We start from the raw sequence: 15200 nt of genomic DNA, 5'->3' as shown, positions 1-15200 counted from the left end.
GCAAACAGTGGAGTTACTCAATTGCCTCAAAGAGATGGTAAAATGTAACAATTGTACATCCATGAGTTCACACAGAGTATTCTCTCTCTTGCGCGCACTCTCTCTCTCCCTATTTGTGTGTGTGTGTGTGTGTGTGTGTGTGTGTGTGTGTGTGTGTGTGTGTGTGTGTGTGTGTGTGTGTGTGTGTGTGTGTGTGTGTGTGTGTGTATGCGCGTGTGTGTGTGCGTGTGTGTGTGTCTTTCTCTCTTTCCTTCTTTTTCTCTCAGTGTGTCTACATGTGTTTTGCAAGCACCTCTTTTTTGCAAGGTTATTATTCTTCAAATTTTATGTTAACGTTTGTGATAAACGTTGCCTACGGGCAACAGTGTCAAATAACAATTACTGATGCATTATATACTTATATACTCATTTTACACATTTACAAAACATATAGTGGCAGAATTGCGTTGTGTCGACGTAAGTGATCATTTAACACAATGTGAAGTGGAAATTTACCAAAAATGTGATGTCTTATGAGATCAATTTAACATTTTTTCCACTCCATAACTCTTAGTATATTCAGGTACATGTGTTTGTGCCTGCAAGTGTACCTGTGTGCTTTGGTGCATGCCTTTGTCTAGCCACATTGTTGCTTCTTATTCTAATTGATTTGATTAGTTCCTCAATTCGTTTTCTATTTGGCAATGAAGGAGAAAAATAACTTATTGTTTCTAAAATGTTTAAACTCAACACCATGTCTCTCTGTAAATCTTATATTTACACACAAACATATATTTGTGATTACCACAATGAGACTCCATGCAGTTCAGTCTATTGAACAGAAAGGGACGCTGTTAGCCATCAAGTTGCTGAGGAACGTTTTGATGCTGAACCTCCCCTGCACGTCAGCATATTACATCGGTACATAGAGAGTGGCAGTGTGAATAGTCGGTATTCCCATGAACAGCAGAGGACAGGGCTGCACAGTGGGATTCCTTTGTTCCACTATTTAGGGCAAGTGGAATCTTTGGGACTTTATACTTGCATCTACTGGTCAAAATCGGAAACTGGGTCGAAGAAGCAGTGGATTTTCTGATTTTCTTCAAAGACGTGTCGACCGGAATGATGGGATGGCAAGTGCTCTTGTATATCTCCGTGCTCTCTGTCGATGTAGTGCTCGGGCAAGTCAGCTATTCCATTCCCGAGGAAATGGAAAAGGGGGCTGTAATCGGGAATATAGCCCAGGATTTAGGTTTAGGAGTAGACAGATTGAAATCTGGTAAAGCTCGTATTTATACTGGTAACACCGAGGAGTATGTAGAGCTGAAACGAGACAGAGGAGTGCTCCTTATCAAAGACAGAATAGACAGAGAGTCGCTCTGTGGTCAAACAATGCCCTGCGCACTCCATTTTCAAATGATTCTGGAAAACCCAATGGAGTTTTACACCGTGACTGTAGAAATTACCGATATAAATGACAACCCTCCGACATTTGAGAGAGGTGAGATGAAATATGAAATTAGCGAATCAGCTCTCACAGGAGCTCGATTCGTCTTAGAAAAAGCCATAGACGATGACGTTGGTGTGAACGGTTTGAGCAGCTACACCCTAAAACCCACTGATAATTTCGTTTTGAAAACCATCAATCGCGGAGACGGGACTAAACATGTCGAAATGGTTTTGCAGAAACCGTTAGACCGAGAGAAACACGAACATTTATCATTAATACTAACCGCTCTGGATGGTGGAGAACCACAGCTCTCAGGGACAATGCAGATTATGATAACTGTGCTAGACGTAAATGACAATCCGCCTGTTTGTTCTAAACCGGAGTACAAAGCGAGTGTTACAGAGAACGCTCCTATAGGCACTGTAATAACCACAGTAAGAGCAACGGACGTAGATAAGGGAAATAATGGGAAAGTAACATATATGATCCCCAAATCTGCAGCAGCAAACCTGTTTCAAATTGATCCTAATGATGGTGTATTGATTCTCAAGGGGAATGTAGATTATGAAAAAAGGAGACTTTATGAGCTAGATGTTCAGGTGTCAGATCAGGGAGGACTGTCGGACGCATGTAAAGTGATTGTGGACGTGACAGATACAAATGATAATCCTCCGTCCATTAACATCATGTCGAAATCAAACACACTGTCTGAGGACATGAAGCCTGGAACAGTTGTAACGATGCTTAATATACAAGATCCAGACTCAAATGAAAACGGCAAAGTCATGTGTGTTTTGAGCGAAAGCACTCCTTTCACAATTAAATCAACAACAAATAATTTCTTTACCGTTTTAACAGAGGAAGAATTAGACAGAGAGAGAGCCTCTGAGTATAACATCACTGTGACCTGCTCTGATGAGGGAGTGCCCTCCCTCTCCAGCAGCGTCACTCTCACCTTACAGATCTCTGATGTAAATGACAACGAGCCTGTCTTTGAGAGGAGCTCATATGAGGCCTACATTGTAGAAAACAACACACCAGGTGTGTCTATATTCACAGTGAGAGCCACAGACGCTGACTGGAACCAGAATGCTCGTGTTTCTTACATTCTGGAGGACTCCTCAGTGAACGGAGTGCCAGTCTCCTCATATGTGTCCATCAGTGCTGATAGTGGAGTCATCCATGCAGTGCGCTCTTTTGACTACGAGCAAATCAAAGACTTCCAGTTCCGAGTGAAAGCTCAGGATGGAGGCTCTCCTCCACTCAGCAGCAATGTGACAGTGAAAATACTGATCCAGGATCAGAATGACAACCCTCCTCAGGTTCTGTATCCAGTCCAGACTGGTGGCTCTGTGGTGGCTGAAATGGTGCCTCGTTCAGCAGATGTGGGCTATCTGGTGACCAAAGTGGTGGCTGTTGATGTGGACTCTGGACAGAATGCGTGGCTGTCCTATAAACTGCAGAAAGCCACAGACAGGGCTCTGTTTGAAGTGGGTTCACAGAATGGAGAGATCCGAACCATCCGCAAAGTGAGTGATAAAGATGCAGTGAAACAGAGACTGAGTGTTATAGTGGAGGACAACGGTCAGCCCTCTCGTTCAGCTACAGTCATTGTGAACGTGGCGGTGGCAGACAGCTTCCCTGAAGTTCTGTCGGAGTTCAGTGACTTTCCACGCGACAAGGAGTACAATGACAACCTGACTTTTTATTTGGTGTTGGCTCTGGCTGTGGTCTCCTTCCTGTTCATCACGTGTTTGGTGGTTATTATCTCAGTGAAAATCTACAGATGGAGACAGTCTCGCATCCTGTATCATTCCAACCTGCCTGTGATTCCATATTACCCTCCACGTTACTCAGACACTTTGGGGACAACAGGGACTCTCCAACACGTGTACAATTACGAGGTGTGCAGGACGACAGACTCGAGAAAGAGTGACTGTAAGTTCGGCAGAGGTGGTAGTCAGAACGTGCTGATAATGGATCCCAGTTGTTCAGGGACGATGCAGCGGATGCAGAATGAGAAGAGCATCCTGGATGAACCAGACTCTCCTCTCGAGGTTAGACTGCTTTAATACATTTTCAGTGCGTCCTTATTGTCTTGCAGATGCAATAAATCACACTCAACTCTTTTTTTTTTTTTTTTTTTTTTTTTTTTTTTACACCTTGTTGCACCGTAGAACATACAAGTTTAAGAAACATGTTGCGGTTTGGATATGGGATTCTCTGCTTTTTAATTTAGTGCAACGATTGTCTGTACAGATCTTTTCTCTCCACTTCAGTCTTTCATTAACCAAAAGTTTTAAATATTGTTTTATTTTATCCTTTCTTCTACTAGAGGAAATCGTTGTGCTGCGTAATAAAAATGATCTGAATGTTAGTAGTAATTCTGATAAGACTGATGTTATTGAACATGGAGTAGTAGAGAAATGATTTTTTTGTATAACGTTTTTTTTTCCTCTCATAGAGATTTTGTCTTTCTCTGGCAGCTTTTGCTGTCTGTGAGTTTGGGGTGTTTTTCAGATTACTCAGTTCAGAACTGTGGACAGCGGTATTAGTCGTAGTAGCTGATGTATTGCACGACGCCCCACGTCGAACTTTTGTGTCGAACGCTGTTACCACAGTTTTTGTTATACTGTTTCCCTTTGATCTTTAAATCGTTTGCTCTCGTCAGTAATGAAAACCTTTGTTTTTCCAGCTCTATCTCCCTTTCTAGAATTTCGTTTTAATCTTATACCCATACTGATGCCCCTTCAAGATTGCATTTAAAGCATTAGCTATTAATGCGTATATTGTCAGTTCAAATGATATATCTTAATAAACCATACATTAAAAGTGATAGAATTTTAGACATCTCTAACCCTCGTCTTTTGGAAAGTTCATTATAGTATTGGAATAGGTGTATTGTTACCAAATCCCCACATTTTATAGAGAAAATTCTCTCACAGTAGAATTTGAGTTGTTCTTCTGCAGTTTTATAATGTGGACTCTTAGGGCCGCTGTTGACCAGAGTGTTGATGACTGAGTGCATGTTTGCAGCAGAACCTCCCATGTAACATCGACATAATACAGACAGAACACGGCGGAGAACGGTCGGGCCGTTCTTGTCGAGCTGGGCCGTTACAAAGGAGAAAAATATATATATATTTTTTTTTTATCAGTGTCAGATTTTCTTCGACTGGATCGAATATATGTTTGTTAACTTGAGATTTGACATCGGACTTTTGGTGAAATTTCTCTTTTACTGAATATAAGCGGACACTGGAGCCTCATTGAAAAATCGTATAGGACAATGAATCGGCAAGTACTGTTGTTTGTCTTTCTCCTTTCTCTCGACTCAGTGATCGCGCAGGTCAGCTACTCGATTCCGGAGGAAATGCCTAAAGGATCGTTAGTGGGAAATATCGCACAGGATTTAGGCTTAGATATTAAACGTTTAATATCTGGCAAAGCTAAGATTTATACTAGAAACAGCGACGAGTACGTCGAGCTGAACAGAGAGAGAGGAGTCCTCCTCGTGAAGGAGAGAATCGACAGAGAGGCGCTGTGTACAGAGACGGAGCTTTGTGCTTTACATTTTCAGATCATTCTCGAGAATCCAATGGAATTTTATACTGTTACAGTGCAGATTACAGATATCAACGATAATGCACCGACCTTTGAAAAAAGTGAAATCAAATTCAGAATTAGCGAATCAGCGAACACCGGAGCAAAATTTGTGCTGGAAACGGCTGCGGATCTTGATGTTGGAATTAATGATCTTTATGACTACCAATTAAAACCGACTAATCATTTTGCTCTAAAACTTCACAATAACCACAATGGTCAAAAAAACGTGGAGATGGTGCTACAGAAACCTTTAGACAGAGAGAAACAGGATCAGATATCTCTCGTGTTGACGGCTGTAGATGGAGGAGAGCCGCAGATGTCAGGAACGATGCTGATCGTCATCACAGTTTTAGACGTTAATGATAATGCTCCTGTTTTTACACAGCAAACATACAAAGCAACAGTTACTGAGAATTCACCAAAAGGAACAGTTGTTGCTACTGTTACAGCCTCAGATGCAGATCAGGGTTCTAACAGTAAAATTACATATTCAATTACAAATACGTTAGACAACGTCAGGAAAGTGTTTCAGGTAAATGAGGAAAATGGCCAAATTTCATTATTTGGCGAAATTGACTTCGAAAGATCAAGACATTTTCAAATCAATTTGCGTGCTAGTGATGAAGGAGGACTAACAGACTCTTGTAAACTCATTGTTGAAGTGCAAGATTTAAATGACAATAAACCTGAAATTAACATAATGTCAAAGTCAAATGTGATATCAGAGGATGCTAAACTCAGTACAGTTGTTACAATGATAAACATCGAGGATTTAGACTCGGGAGAAAACGGGAACGTTAAATGTTTTGTCATTGAAAACATACCTTTCATGTTGAAAACTTCAACAAATAATTTCTACAGTTTAGTGACAGACAGTGATTTAGACAGAGAGAGAGCCTCTGAGTATAACATCACTGTGACCTGCTCTGATGAGGGAGTGCCCTCCCTCTCCAGCAGCGTCACTCTCACCTTACAGATCTCTGATGTAAATGACAACGAGCCTGTCTTTGAGAGGAGCTCATATGAGGCCTACATTGTAGAAAACAACACACCAGGTGTGTCTATATTCACAGTGAGAGCCACAGACGCTGACTGGAACCAGAATGCTCGTGTTTCTTACATTCTGGAGGACTCCTCAGTGAACGGAGTGCCAGTCTCCTCATATGTGTCCATCAGTGCTGATAGTGGAGTCATCCATGCAGTGCGCTCTTTTGACTACGAGCAGATCAAAGACTTCCAGTTCCGTGTGAAAGCTCAGGATGGAGGCTCTCCTCCACTCAGCAGCAATGTGACAGTGAAAATGATGATCCAGGACCAGAACGACAACCCTCCTCAGGTTCTGTATCCAGTCCAGACTGGTGGCTCTGTGGTGGCTGAAATGGTGCCTCGTTCAGCAGATGTGGGCTATCTGGTGACCAAAGTGGTGGCTGTTGATGTGGACTCTGGACAGAATGCGTGGCTGTCGTACAAATTGCAGAAAGCCACAGACAGGGCTCTGTTTGAAGTGGGCTCCCAGAATGGAGAGATCCGAACCATCCGCCAAGTGAGTGATAAAGATGCAGTGAAACAGAGACTGAGTGTTATAGTGGAGGACAACGGTCAGCCCTCTCGTTCAGCTACAGTCATTGTGAACGTGGCGGTGGCGGACAGCTTCCCTGAAGTTCTGTCGGAGTTCAGTGACTTTCCACACGACAAGGAGTACAATGACAACCTGACTTTTTATTTGGTGTTGGCTCTGGCTGTTGTCTCCTTCCTGTTCGTCACGTGTTTGGTGGTTATTATCTCAGTGAAAATCTACAGATGGAGACAGTCTCGCATCCTGTATCATTCCAACCTGCCTGTGATTCCATATTATCCTCCACGTTACTCAGACACTTTGGGGACAACAGGGACTCTCCAACACGTGTACAATTACGAGGTGTGCAGGACGACAGACTCGAGAAAGAGTGACTGTAAGTTCGACAGAGCTAGTAGTCAGAACGTGTTGATAATGGATCCCAGTTGTTCAGGGACGATGCAGCGGATGCAGAGTGAGAAGAGCATCCTGGATGAACCAGACTCTCCTCTAGAGGTTAGACTCTTTAAAAACATTTTCAGCGTGTTTCGTAATAATTTGCAAATGTATTCTTTTTCAACTCTTTATGTTTATGTAATGCACCTGAATATATATGTGTATAATAGGAAACATGTTGCGTTAAGAAGGCAGCGTTTCATGCTTTATAATGCAGTGGAAGTTGATTATATTTGCAATCATCTTCTGCTTATTCTCATTTTTTCATTTTTCAAAAAAAAATCAAATTTTGGGTTTTTTTTTTGTCCTCTCTGCTACAGAAATTACTGTATTGCTTTAGTAATACAGACGTTAGGAATGATAGCAATAGTGTGTTTGGTACTACTGGTTATATTGATAATAGAAGGGAACAGGGAGGATTTTTCATTTTAAAAGATCCTGTTTCTCGTACATATTTCATCGCTATATGGCAGCTTTTGTCATCTGCGAGTTTTCTGTCATTCAGTGTATTCACTTCAGAACCATGGACAGCGAATCTGTTACTACTGAAATATCTGTAGCCGCAAGTTTAACTTCTCTCTCAAGTGTTGTTGACACAGTTTTAATATGGGTCGTTTCTTTTTATCTTCACATTATCGGTTCATTATTTTATTTAGTCATGGAAGCCTCTGGTTTTGCCAGCTCTCTGTCCCTTTCGTTTTTCCTTTGCCTTCTATTCCCATTTGCATCTTCCGTTCACTTTCAGGGTCTGATGAACGCGCTGTTTATTTTTACGTACATTAAACGTTTAAATGTGATATTACATTAGCATGGACATTAATATTTAGGAAATGTTAAATGTGTCTGCCTCTCGTCTGTAGAAAAATTCTTAACATATTGAAGTAAATGTGTTGTACCGAAATCCCCACATGTTTGATAGGGAGGTCACTCAAAGTAGGATTAGTGTTTATATCCTGCAGTTTTATGATGTGGACTCTTAGGGCCGCTGTTGACCAGAGTGTTGATGACTGAGTGCATGTTTGCAGCAGAACCTCCCATGTAACATCGACATAATACAGAGAGAACACGACAGAGAACGGTGTTGCAGTTCTCGTCGAGCTGGATTATTAAAAGGGAGGACAAAATCTGTGTGCGACAAAATTTTGCTACCGCTGAGCAGTTTGTAAACTGTTAATTTGAGATTTGACAGTGCTATCGAAGTAGAATCTGTCTGTTTTATGGAATATAAGCAGACTGTGAAGCCTCGTGGAAAAAATCGGACAGAACAATGAATCGGCAAGTGCTGTTTGTCTTTCTCCTTTCTTTCCACTCAGTGTTCGCGCAGGTCAGCTACTCGATTCCGGAGGAAATGCCTAAGGGATCTTTAGTGGGAAACATTGCACAGGATTTAGGTTTAGATATTAAACGTTTAATGTCCGGTAAAGCTAAGATTTATACTAGAAACAGCGACGAATACAACGAGCTGAACAGAGAGAGAGGAGTCCTCCTCGTGAAGGAGAGGATCGACAGAGAGGCGCTGTGTACAGAGACGGAGCTTTGTGCTTTACATTTTCAAATCATTCTCGAGAATCCAATGGAATTTTACACAGTTACAGTCCAGATCACAGATATCAACGATAATGCACCGACCTTTGAAAAACGTGAAATGAAATTCAAAATCAGCGAATCAGCGATGGTAGGTGCAAAATTTGTTCTGGGAAGGGCTGAGGATCTAGATGTTGGAATTAATGGAGTTCAACACTACGAAATAAAACCAACAGATAACTTTGCTCTGAAGCTGCACAATAATGCTGATGGAAACAAAAACGTCGAGATGGTGCTACAGAAGCCTTTAGACAGAGAGAAACAGGATCATATATCTCTCGTGTTGACGGCTGTAGATGGAGGAGAGCCGCAGATGTCAGGAACGATGCTGATCGCCATCACAGTTTTAGACGTTAATGATAATGCTCCTGTTTTTACACAGCAAACATACAAAGCAACAGTTACTGAGAATTCACCAAAAGGAACAGTTGTTGCTACTGTTACAGCCTCAGATGCAGATCAGGGCTCTAACAGTAAAATTACATATTCGATAACAGATACGATAGGAAATGCGAGGAAAATGTTTGACGTAAACATGGAAACAGGCGATGTTTCTGTAATTGGAAACATTGACTTTGAAAAGTCAAAACACTTCCAAATACACTTAGGTGCAAGTGATGATGGAGGACTCACAGATTCTTGTAAGTTGATAATTGATGTGCAAGATGTAAATGACAATAAACCTGAAATTAACATCATGTCAAAGTCAACTGTGATATCAGAGGATGCTGAACTCAATACAGTTGTTACAATGATAAACATAGAGGATTTAGACTCAGGAGAAAACGGGAACGTGAAATGTTTTATCAGCGAAAATGTGCCATTTATTTTAAAAGCGTCAACAAATAATTTCTACAGTTTAGTGACAGACAGTGATTTAGACAGAGAGAGAGCCTCTGAGTATAACATCAGTGTGACCTGCTCTGATGAGGGAGTGCCCTCCCTCTCCAGCAGCGTCACTCTCACCTTACAGATCTCTGATGTAAATGACAACGAGCCTGTCTTTGAGAGGAGCTCATATGAGGCCTACATTGTAGAAAACAACACACCAGGTGTGTCTATATTCACAGTGAGAGCCACAGACGCTGACTGGAACCAGAATGCTCGTGTTTCTTACATTCTGGAGGACTCCTCAGTGAACGGAGTGCCAGTCTCCTCATATGTGTCCATCAGTGCTGATAGTGGAGTCATCCATGCAGTGCGCTCTTTTGACTACGAGCAGATCAAAGACTTCCATTTCCGTGTGAAAGCTCAGGATGGAGGCTCTCCTCCACTCAGCAGCAATGTGACAGTGAAAATGATGATCCAGGACCAGAACGACAACCCTCCTCAGGTCCTGTATCCAGTCCAGACTGGAGGATCTGTGGTGGCTGAAATGGTGCCTCGTTCAGCAGATGTGGGCTATCTGGTGACCAAAGTGGTGGCTGTTGATGTGGACTCTGGACAGAATGCGTGGCTGTCGTATAAACTGCAGAAGGCCACAGACAGGGCTCTGTTTGAAGTGGGTTCCCAGAATGGAGAGATCCGAACCATCCGCCAAGTGAGTGATAAAGATGCAGTGAAACAGAGACTGAGTGTTATAGTGGAGGACAACGGTCAGCCCTCTCGTTCAGCTACAGTCATTGTGAACGTGGCGGTGGCGGACAGCTTCCCTGAAGTTCTGTCGGAGTTCAGTGACTTTCCACACGACAAGGAATACAATGACAACCTGACTTTTTACTTGGTGTTGGCTCTGGCTGTGGTCTCCTTCCTGTTCATCACGTGTTTGGTGGTTATTATCTCAGTGAAAATCTACAGATGGAGACAGTCTCGCATCCTGTATCATTCCAACCTGCCTGTGATTCCATATTATCCTCCACGTTACTCAGACACTTTGGGGACAACAGGGACTCTCCAGCACGTGTACAATTACGAGGTGTGCAGGACGACAGACTCCAGAAAGAGTGACTGTAAGTTCGGCAGAGCTGGTAGTCAGAACGTGTTGATCATGGATCCCAGTTGTTCAGGGACGATGCAGCGGATGCAGAGTGAGAAGAGTATCCTGGATGAACCAGACTCTCCTCTAGAGGTTAGACTGCTTTCACCTTGTTTCTACTTGTCGCGCTGTTAAGGGTTCTCTTCGTGTTTATTTAAATTTTCACCATTGCTGTCTGTGTATAAGATTTATATGTTCGTCTATGAGATATTTCATAATTATTCATTGTTGACATTCTCGCTGAAGTCTTTTTATCTTTTTTTTGTAAGTTGGTTAAGAATCATTGTCAATGTCGATTTCTTGATGTGAAATCTGCAGTTGAGATTTTAACTCTCACTTGCTTCATATTTACTGTGGTGGAAACTTGGTTTTGAAACATTACTCAGAGGAACTCAGAGGAAATATTATTAACATATTTTCCCCACATGGTCTTTGCTGAAAACTCACTGGAACAGTTTCAAACTCTCTGCCCATAAGCATAAACCTTTTTTTCATACTTTCTGACATTGTTTATGAGTATACGGTGAAGTTTCAATGGAATATATTGAGCTTAAAATATTTTGGCGAGGACCATTTTCTTTTGGGGAGTCATTGTAAGAAATTATTTCTTCATGTTGGTATTAATGCTTTTTATAAGCAAGACTTGTGCCGCGAATGTCTGCCGTTTATCAGCATTTAACAGTTCAGAACATCGGACAGCGACATTCACGTTCCTCACTTCCTTCATTTGCCGTTCAGGCCATGATGTTTTTAGAACTATTGTAGTGCTGGTTAATGATTCAGAATTTTTGCTTAAGTTAAAATCACTAATTCACATGTATGAATTTATTTAAACATCTTGATTTCTGTACCACCTATAAGAGAACTGGAACTGTGCCTCGGAACATGATCTGCAGAGCTTTTGCAATATCTTCACATTCATTGTTTTTGTAGTCACTATACTTCAAATTTTGTATTTTTTTTAACTAAGTATTCTCAATACAGATTTAGTTTTGTTTGAATCCTGCAGTTTTCTCATCTGAACTCTTAGGGCCGCTGTTGACCAGAGTGTCGACAACTGGCAGCATGTTTGTAGTAGAACCTCCCATGTAACGTCGACATTATAAAGAAAGAACACGACGGGAAAGACGGGACGCTCGACTGCTGTACAGTTTTTGGAAATGAAACGTTGTCATTGGAGCGTATCTCTTTTGTGTGGATAATAGAGGCGCGATATTAATGACTGATATTGGAATCTGTATATGTTTTCTGGAATATAAATTTTTGGAATCACACGGGAAAAAATAATCGGATAGAACAATGGCGAGGCAAGTACTGTTGTTTGTCTCTGTGCTCTCCGTCAGCTCGGTGCTCGGGCAGGTCAGCTACACGATTCCGGAGGAAATGCACAAAGGATCTTTAGTCGGTAATATCGCACAGGATTTAGGTTTACAAATCAAACGTCTGGCAGCAGGTAAGGCGAGAATTTTCACCCGAGACAGCGACGGGTACATCGAACTCAACAGAGAAAGAGGAGTCCTCCTTGTTAAAGAGAGAATCGACAGAGAGGCGCTCTGCAGACAGACGACGCCTTGTGCTTTACATTTTCAGATTATTCTGGAGAATCCAATGGAATTTTACACTGTTACAGTACAGATCACAGATATCAACGATAATGCACCAACCTTTGAAAAAACTGAAATGAAATTCAAAATCAGTGAGTCAGCTGATGTGATCGGTGCAAAATTTGTTCTGGAAAGAGCTGTTGATCTCGATGTAGGAATTAATGATCTGAAAAGCTACCAGTTAAAACCAACAGATAATTTTGCTCTGAAGGTGCACAATAATGCTGATGGAAACAAACACGTCGAGATGGTGCTTCAGAAACCTTTAGACAGAGAGAGACAGGAGCAGATATCGCTCGTGTTGACGGCTGTAGATGGAGGAGAGCCGCAGATGTCAGGAACGATGCTGATCGCCATCACAGTTTTAGACGCTAATGATAATGCTCCTGTTTTTACACCGAAAACATACAAAGCTACAGTTACTGAAAATTCACCAAAAGGAACAGTTGTTGCTACTGTTACAGCCTCGGATGCAGATCAGGGTTCTAACAGTAAAATTACATATTCAATTACAAATACGTTAGATGATGTTAGGAAAGTATTTGATGTAAATGAGGAAAACGGTGAAGTGACTTTAATTGGAAACATTGACTTTGAACAATCACGAAACTATCAAATAAATGTACTTGCTAGTGATGAAGGAGGACTCACGGATTCGTGCAAATTAATTGTTGATGTGCAAGATATGAATGATAACAAGCCTGAAATCACCATAATGTCAAAGTCAGCTGTGATATCAGAGGATGCTGAACTCAATACAGTTGTTACAATGATAAGCATCGAGGATTTAGACTCAGGAGAAAATGGAAACGTAGAATGCTCCATTAACGAAAATATACCTTTTAATTTAAAAGCATCAACAAATAATTTCTACAGTTTAGTGACAGACAGTGAATTAGACAGAGAGAGAGCCTCTGAATATAACATCACTGTGACCTGCTCTGATGAGGGAGTGCCCTCCCTCTCCAGCAGCGTCACTCTCACCTTACAGATCTCTGATGTAAATGACAACGAGCCTGTCTTTGAGAGGAGCTCATATGAGGCCTACATTGTAGAAAACAACACACCAGGTGTGTCTATATTCACAGTGAGAGCCACAGACCCTGACTGGAACCAGAATGCTCGTGTTTCTTACATTCTGGAGGACTCCTCAGTGAACGGAGTGCCAGTCTCCTCATATGTGTCCATCAGTGCTGATAGTGGAGTCATCCATGCAGTGCGCTCTTTTGACTATGAGCAGATCAAAGACTTCCAGTTCCGTGTGAAAGCTCAGGATGGAGGCTCTCCTCCACTCAGCAGCAATGTGACAGTGAAAATGCTGATCCAGGACCAGAATGACAACCCTCCTCAGGTTCTGTATCCAGTCCAGACTAGTGGCTCTGTGGTGGCTGAAATGGTGCCTCGTTCAGCAGATGTGGGCTATCTGGTGACCAAAGTGGTGGCTGTTGATGTGGACTCTGGACAGAATGCGTGGTTGTCGTATAAACTGCAGAAAGCCACAGACAGGGCTCTGTTTGAAGTGGGCTCCCAGAATGGAGAGATCCGAACCATCCGCCAAGTGAGTGATAAAGATGCAGTGAAACAGAGACTGAGTGTTATAGTGGAGGACAACGGGCAGCCCTCTCGTTCAGCTACAGTCATTGTGAACGTGGCGGTGGCGGACAGCTTTCCTGAAGTTCTGTCGGAGTTCAGTGACTTTCCACACGACAAGGAGTACAATGACAACCTGACTTTTTACTTGGTGTTGGCTCTGGCTGTGGTCTCCTTCCTGTTCATCACGTGTTTGGTGGTTATTATCTCAGTGAAAATCTACAGATGGAGACAGTCTCGCATCCTGTATCATTCCAACCTGCCTGTGATTCCATATTACCCTCCACGTTACTCAGACACTTTGGGGACAACAGGGACTCTCCAACACGTGTACAATTACGAGGTGTGCAGGACGACAGACTCGAGAAAGAGTGACTGTAAGTTCGGCAGAGCTGGTAGTCAGAACGTGTTGATCATGGATCCCAGTTGTTCAGGGACGATGCAGCGGATGCAGAGTGAGAAGAGCATCCTGGATGAACCAGACTCTCCTCTCGAGGTGAGACTGCTTTAATATTGTTTCTACACTTGAATAGCTCTTTTTTAATTTAAATCGCGCGATTTTCAGTTTAAATAATGGAGTGTGTGACGCCATTCAGGATTTTCTTCGTGTTTCTTAAAATCTTCACTTACTCCCTGTGTATAAGATTTTTATTTTCGTTTATGGGATATTTAATCATTAATTATTTTTGGCATTCTCGCTGAAGTCCTTTTTTATTATTATTTTTTGAGAATTATTGTCAGTGTCGATTTCCTGTTGTGAAAGCTACAGTTTATGTTTTAACTCTCATTTGTTTCATATTCACTGCATGTGAAACTTGGATTTGAAGCATTACGCAGAGAGGATACACTACTAAGATTTTTCCCCCACATATTTTTGCTGAAAACTCGGTGGAACAGTTTAGAACTATCTGCCCATACACATAGACCTTTTTCTCATACTTTCTTACATCGTTAATGAGTATACGGTTAAATTTCAATGGAATATATTGAGCTTAACATATTTTGGCGAGCACCATTGTCTTTTGGGGGATCAATCAAAGACATTTTATGTTCATTGTGGTATTAATGCTTTTTATAAGCAAGACTAGTGCCACGAATGTCTGCCGTTTATCAGCATTTAACAGTTCAGAACATTGGACAGCGACACTCACGTTCCTCACTTCCTTCATTTCCCCTTCCGGCCACACGGTTTTTAGAAGTATTGTAGTGCTGGTTCATGATTCAGAATTTTTGGCTAAGTGATGATTACTAATTCACATGTATGAATTTATTTAAACATCCTGATTTCTGTAGCAACTATAAGAGAATTGGAACTTTGCCTCGGAACATGATCTGCAGAGTTTTTGCAATATCTTCATATAACCATTGTGTTTGTAGTCATTAAAATTTAGTAATTTTTTA

General features: G+C 41.7%; 4 protein-coding genes across 37 annotated transcripts in view; all 4 read left to right on the top strand.

The window, feature by feature from the left end:
- Positions 1–15200, top strand: part of LOC111576782 (protocadherin gamma-C5-like) — a 353923-nt gene that overhangs the window by 223243 nt on the left and 115480 nt on the right. The window lies entirely within an intron of this gene.
- LOC129350346 (protocadherin gamma-A10-like) lies at positions 870–3580 on the top strand. The gene has a single exon (XM_055016546.1). It carries the CDS (start codon positions 1102–1104, stop codon positions 3499–3501), a length of 2400 nt encoding a protein of 799 aa, XP_054872521.1. The 5' UTR covers positions 870–1101; the 3' UTR covers positions 3502–3580.
- On the top strand, positions 7916–11672 carry LOC111576768 (protocadherin beta-16-like). Its single transcript, XM_055016541.1, has one exon. The coding sequence runs from the start codon at positions 8314–8316 to the stop codon at positions 10738–10740; it is 2427 nt and encodes an 808-aa protein (XP_054872516.1). The 5' UTR covers positions 7916–8313; the 3' UTR covers positions 10741–11672.
- On the top strand, positions 11715–14325 carry LOC111576766 (protocadherin gamma-A5-like). The gene has a single exon (XM_055016543.1). The coding sequence runs from the start codon at positions 11905–11907 to the stop codon at positions 14308–14310; it is 2406 nt and encodes an 801-aa protein (XP_054872518.1). The 5' UTR covers positions 11715–11904; the 3' UTR covers positions 14311–14325.

The sequence above is a fragment of the Amphiprion ocellaris genome, chromosome 13 (assembly GCF_022539595.1).
Source record: "Amphiprion ocellaris isolate individual 3 ecotype Okinawa chromosome 13, ASM2253959v1, whole genome shotgun sequence".
Lineage (NCBI taxonomy): Eukaryota > Metazoa > Chordata > Actinopteri > Pomacentridae > Amphiprion > Amphiprion ocellaris.
This window is presented reverse-complemented; position numbering and strand designations above follow the sequence as displayed.

Bases quoted from the DNA above. Each gene is read 5' to 3' on its own strand.
- LOC129350346 (XM_055016546.1), top strand. From the start codon at position 1,102: ATGATGGGATGGCAAGTGCTCTTGTATATCTCCGTGCTCTCTGTCGAT.
- LOC111576768 (XM_055016541.1), top strand. From the start codon at position 8,314: ATGAATCGGCAAGTGCTGTTTGTCTTTCTCCTTTCTTTCCACTCAGTG.
- LOC111576766 (XM_055016543.1), top strand. From the start codon at position 11,905: ATGGCGAGGCAAGTACTGTTGTTTGTCTCTGTGCTCTCCGTCAGCTCG.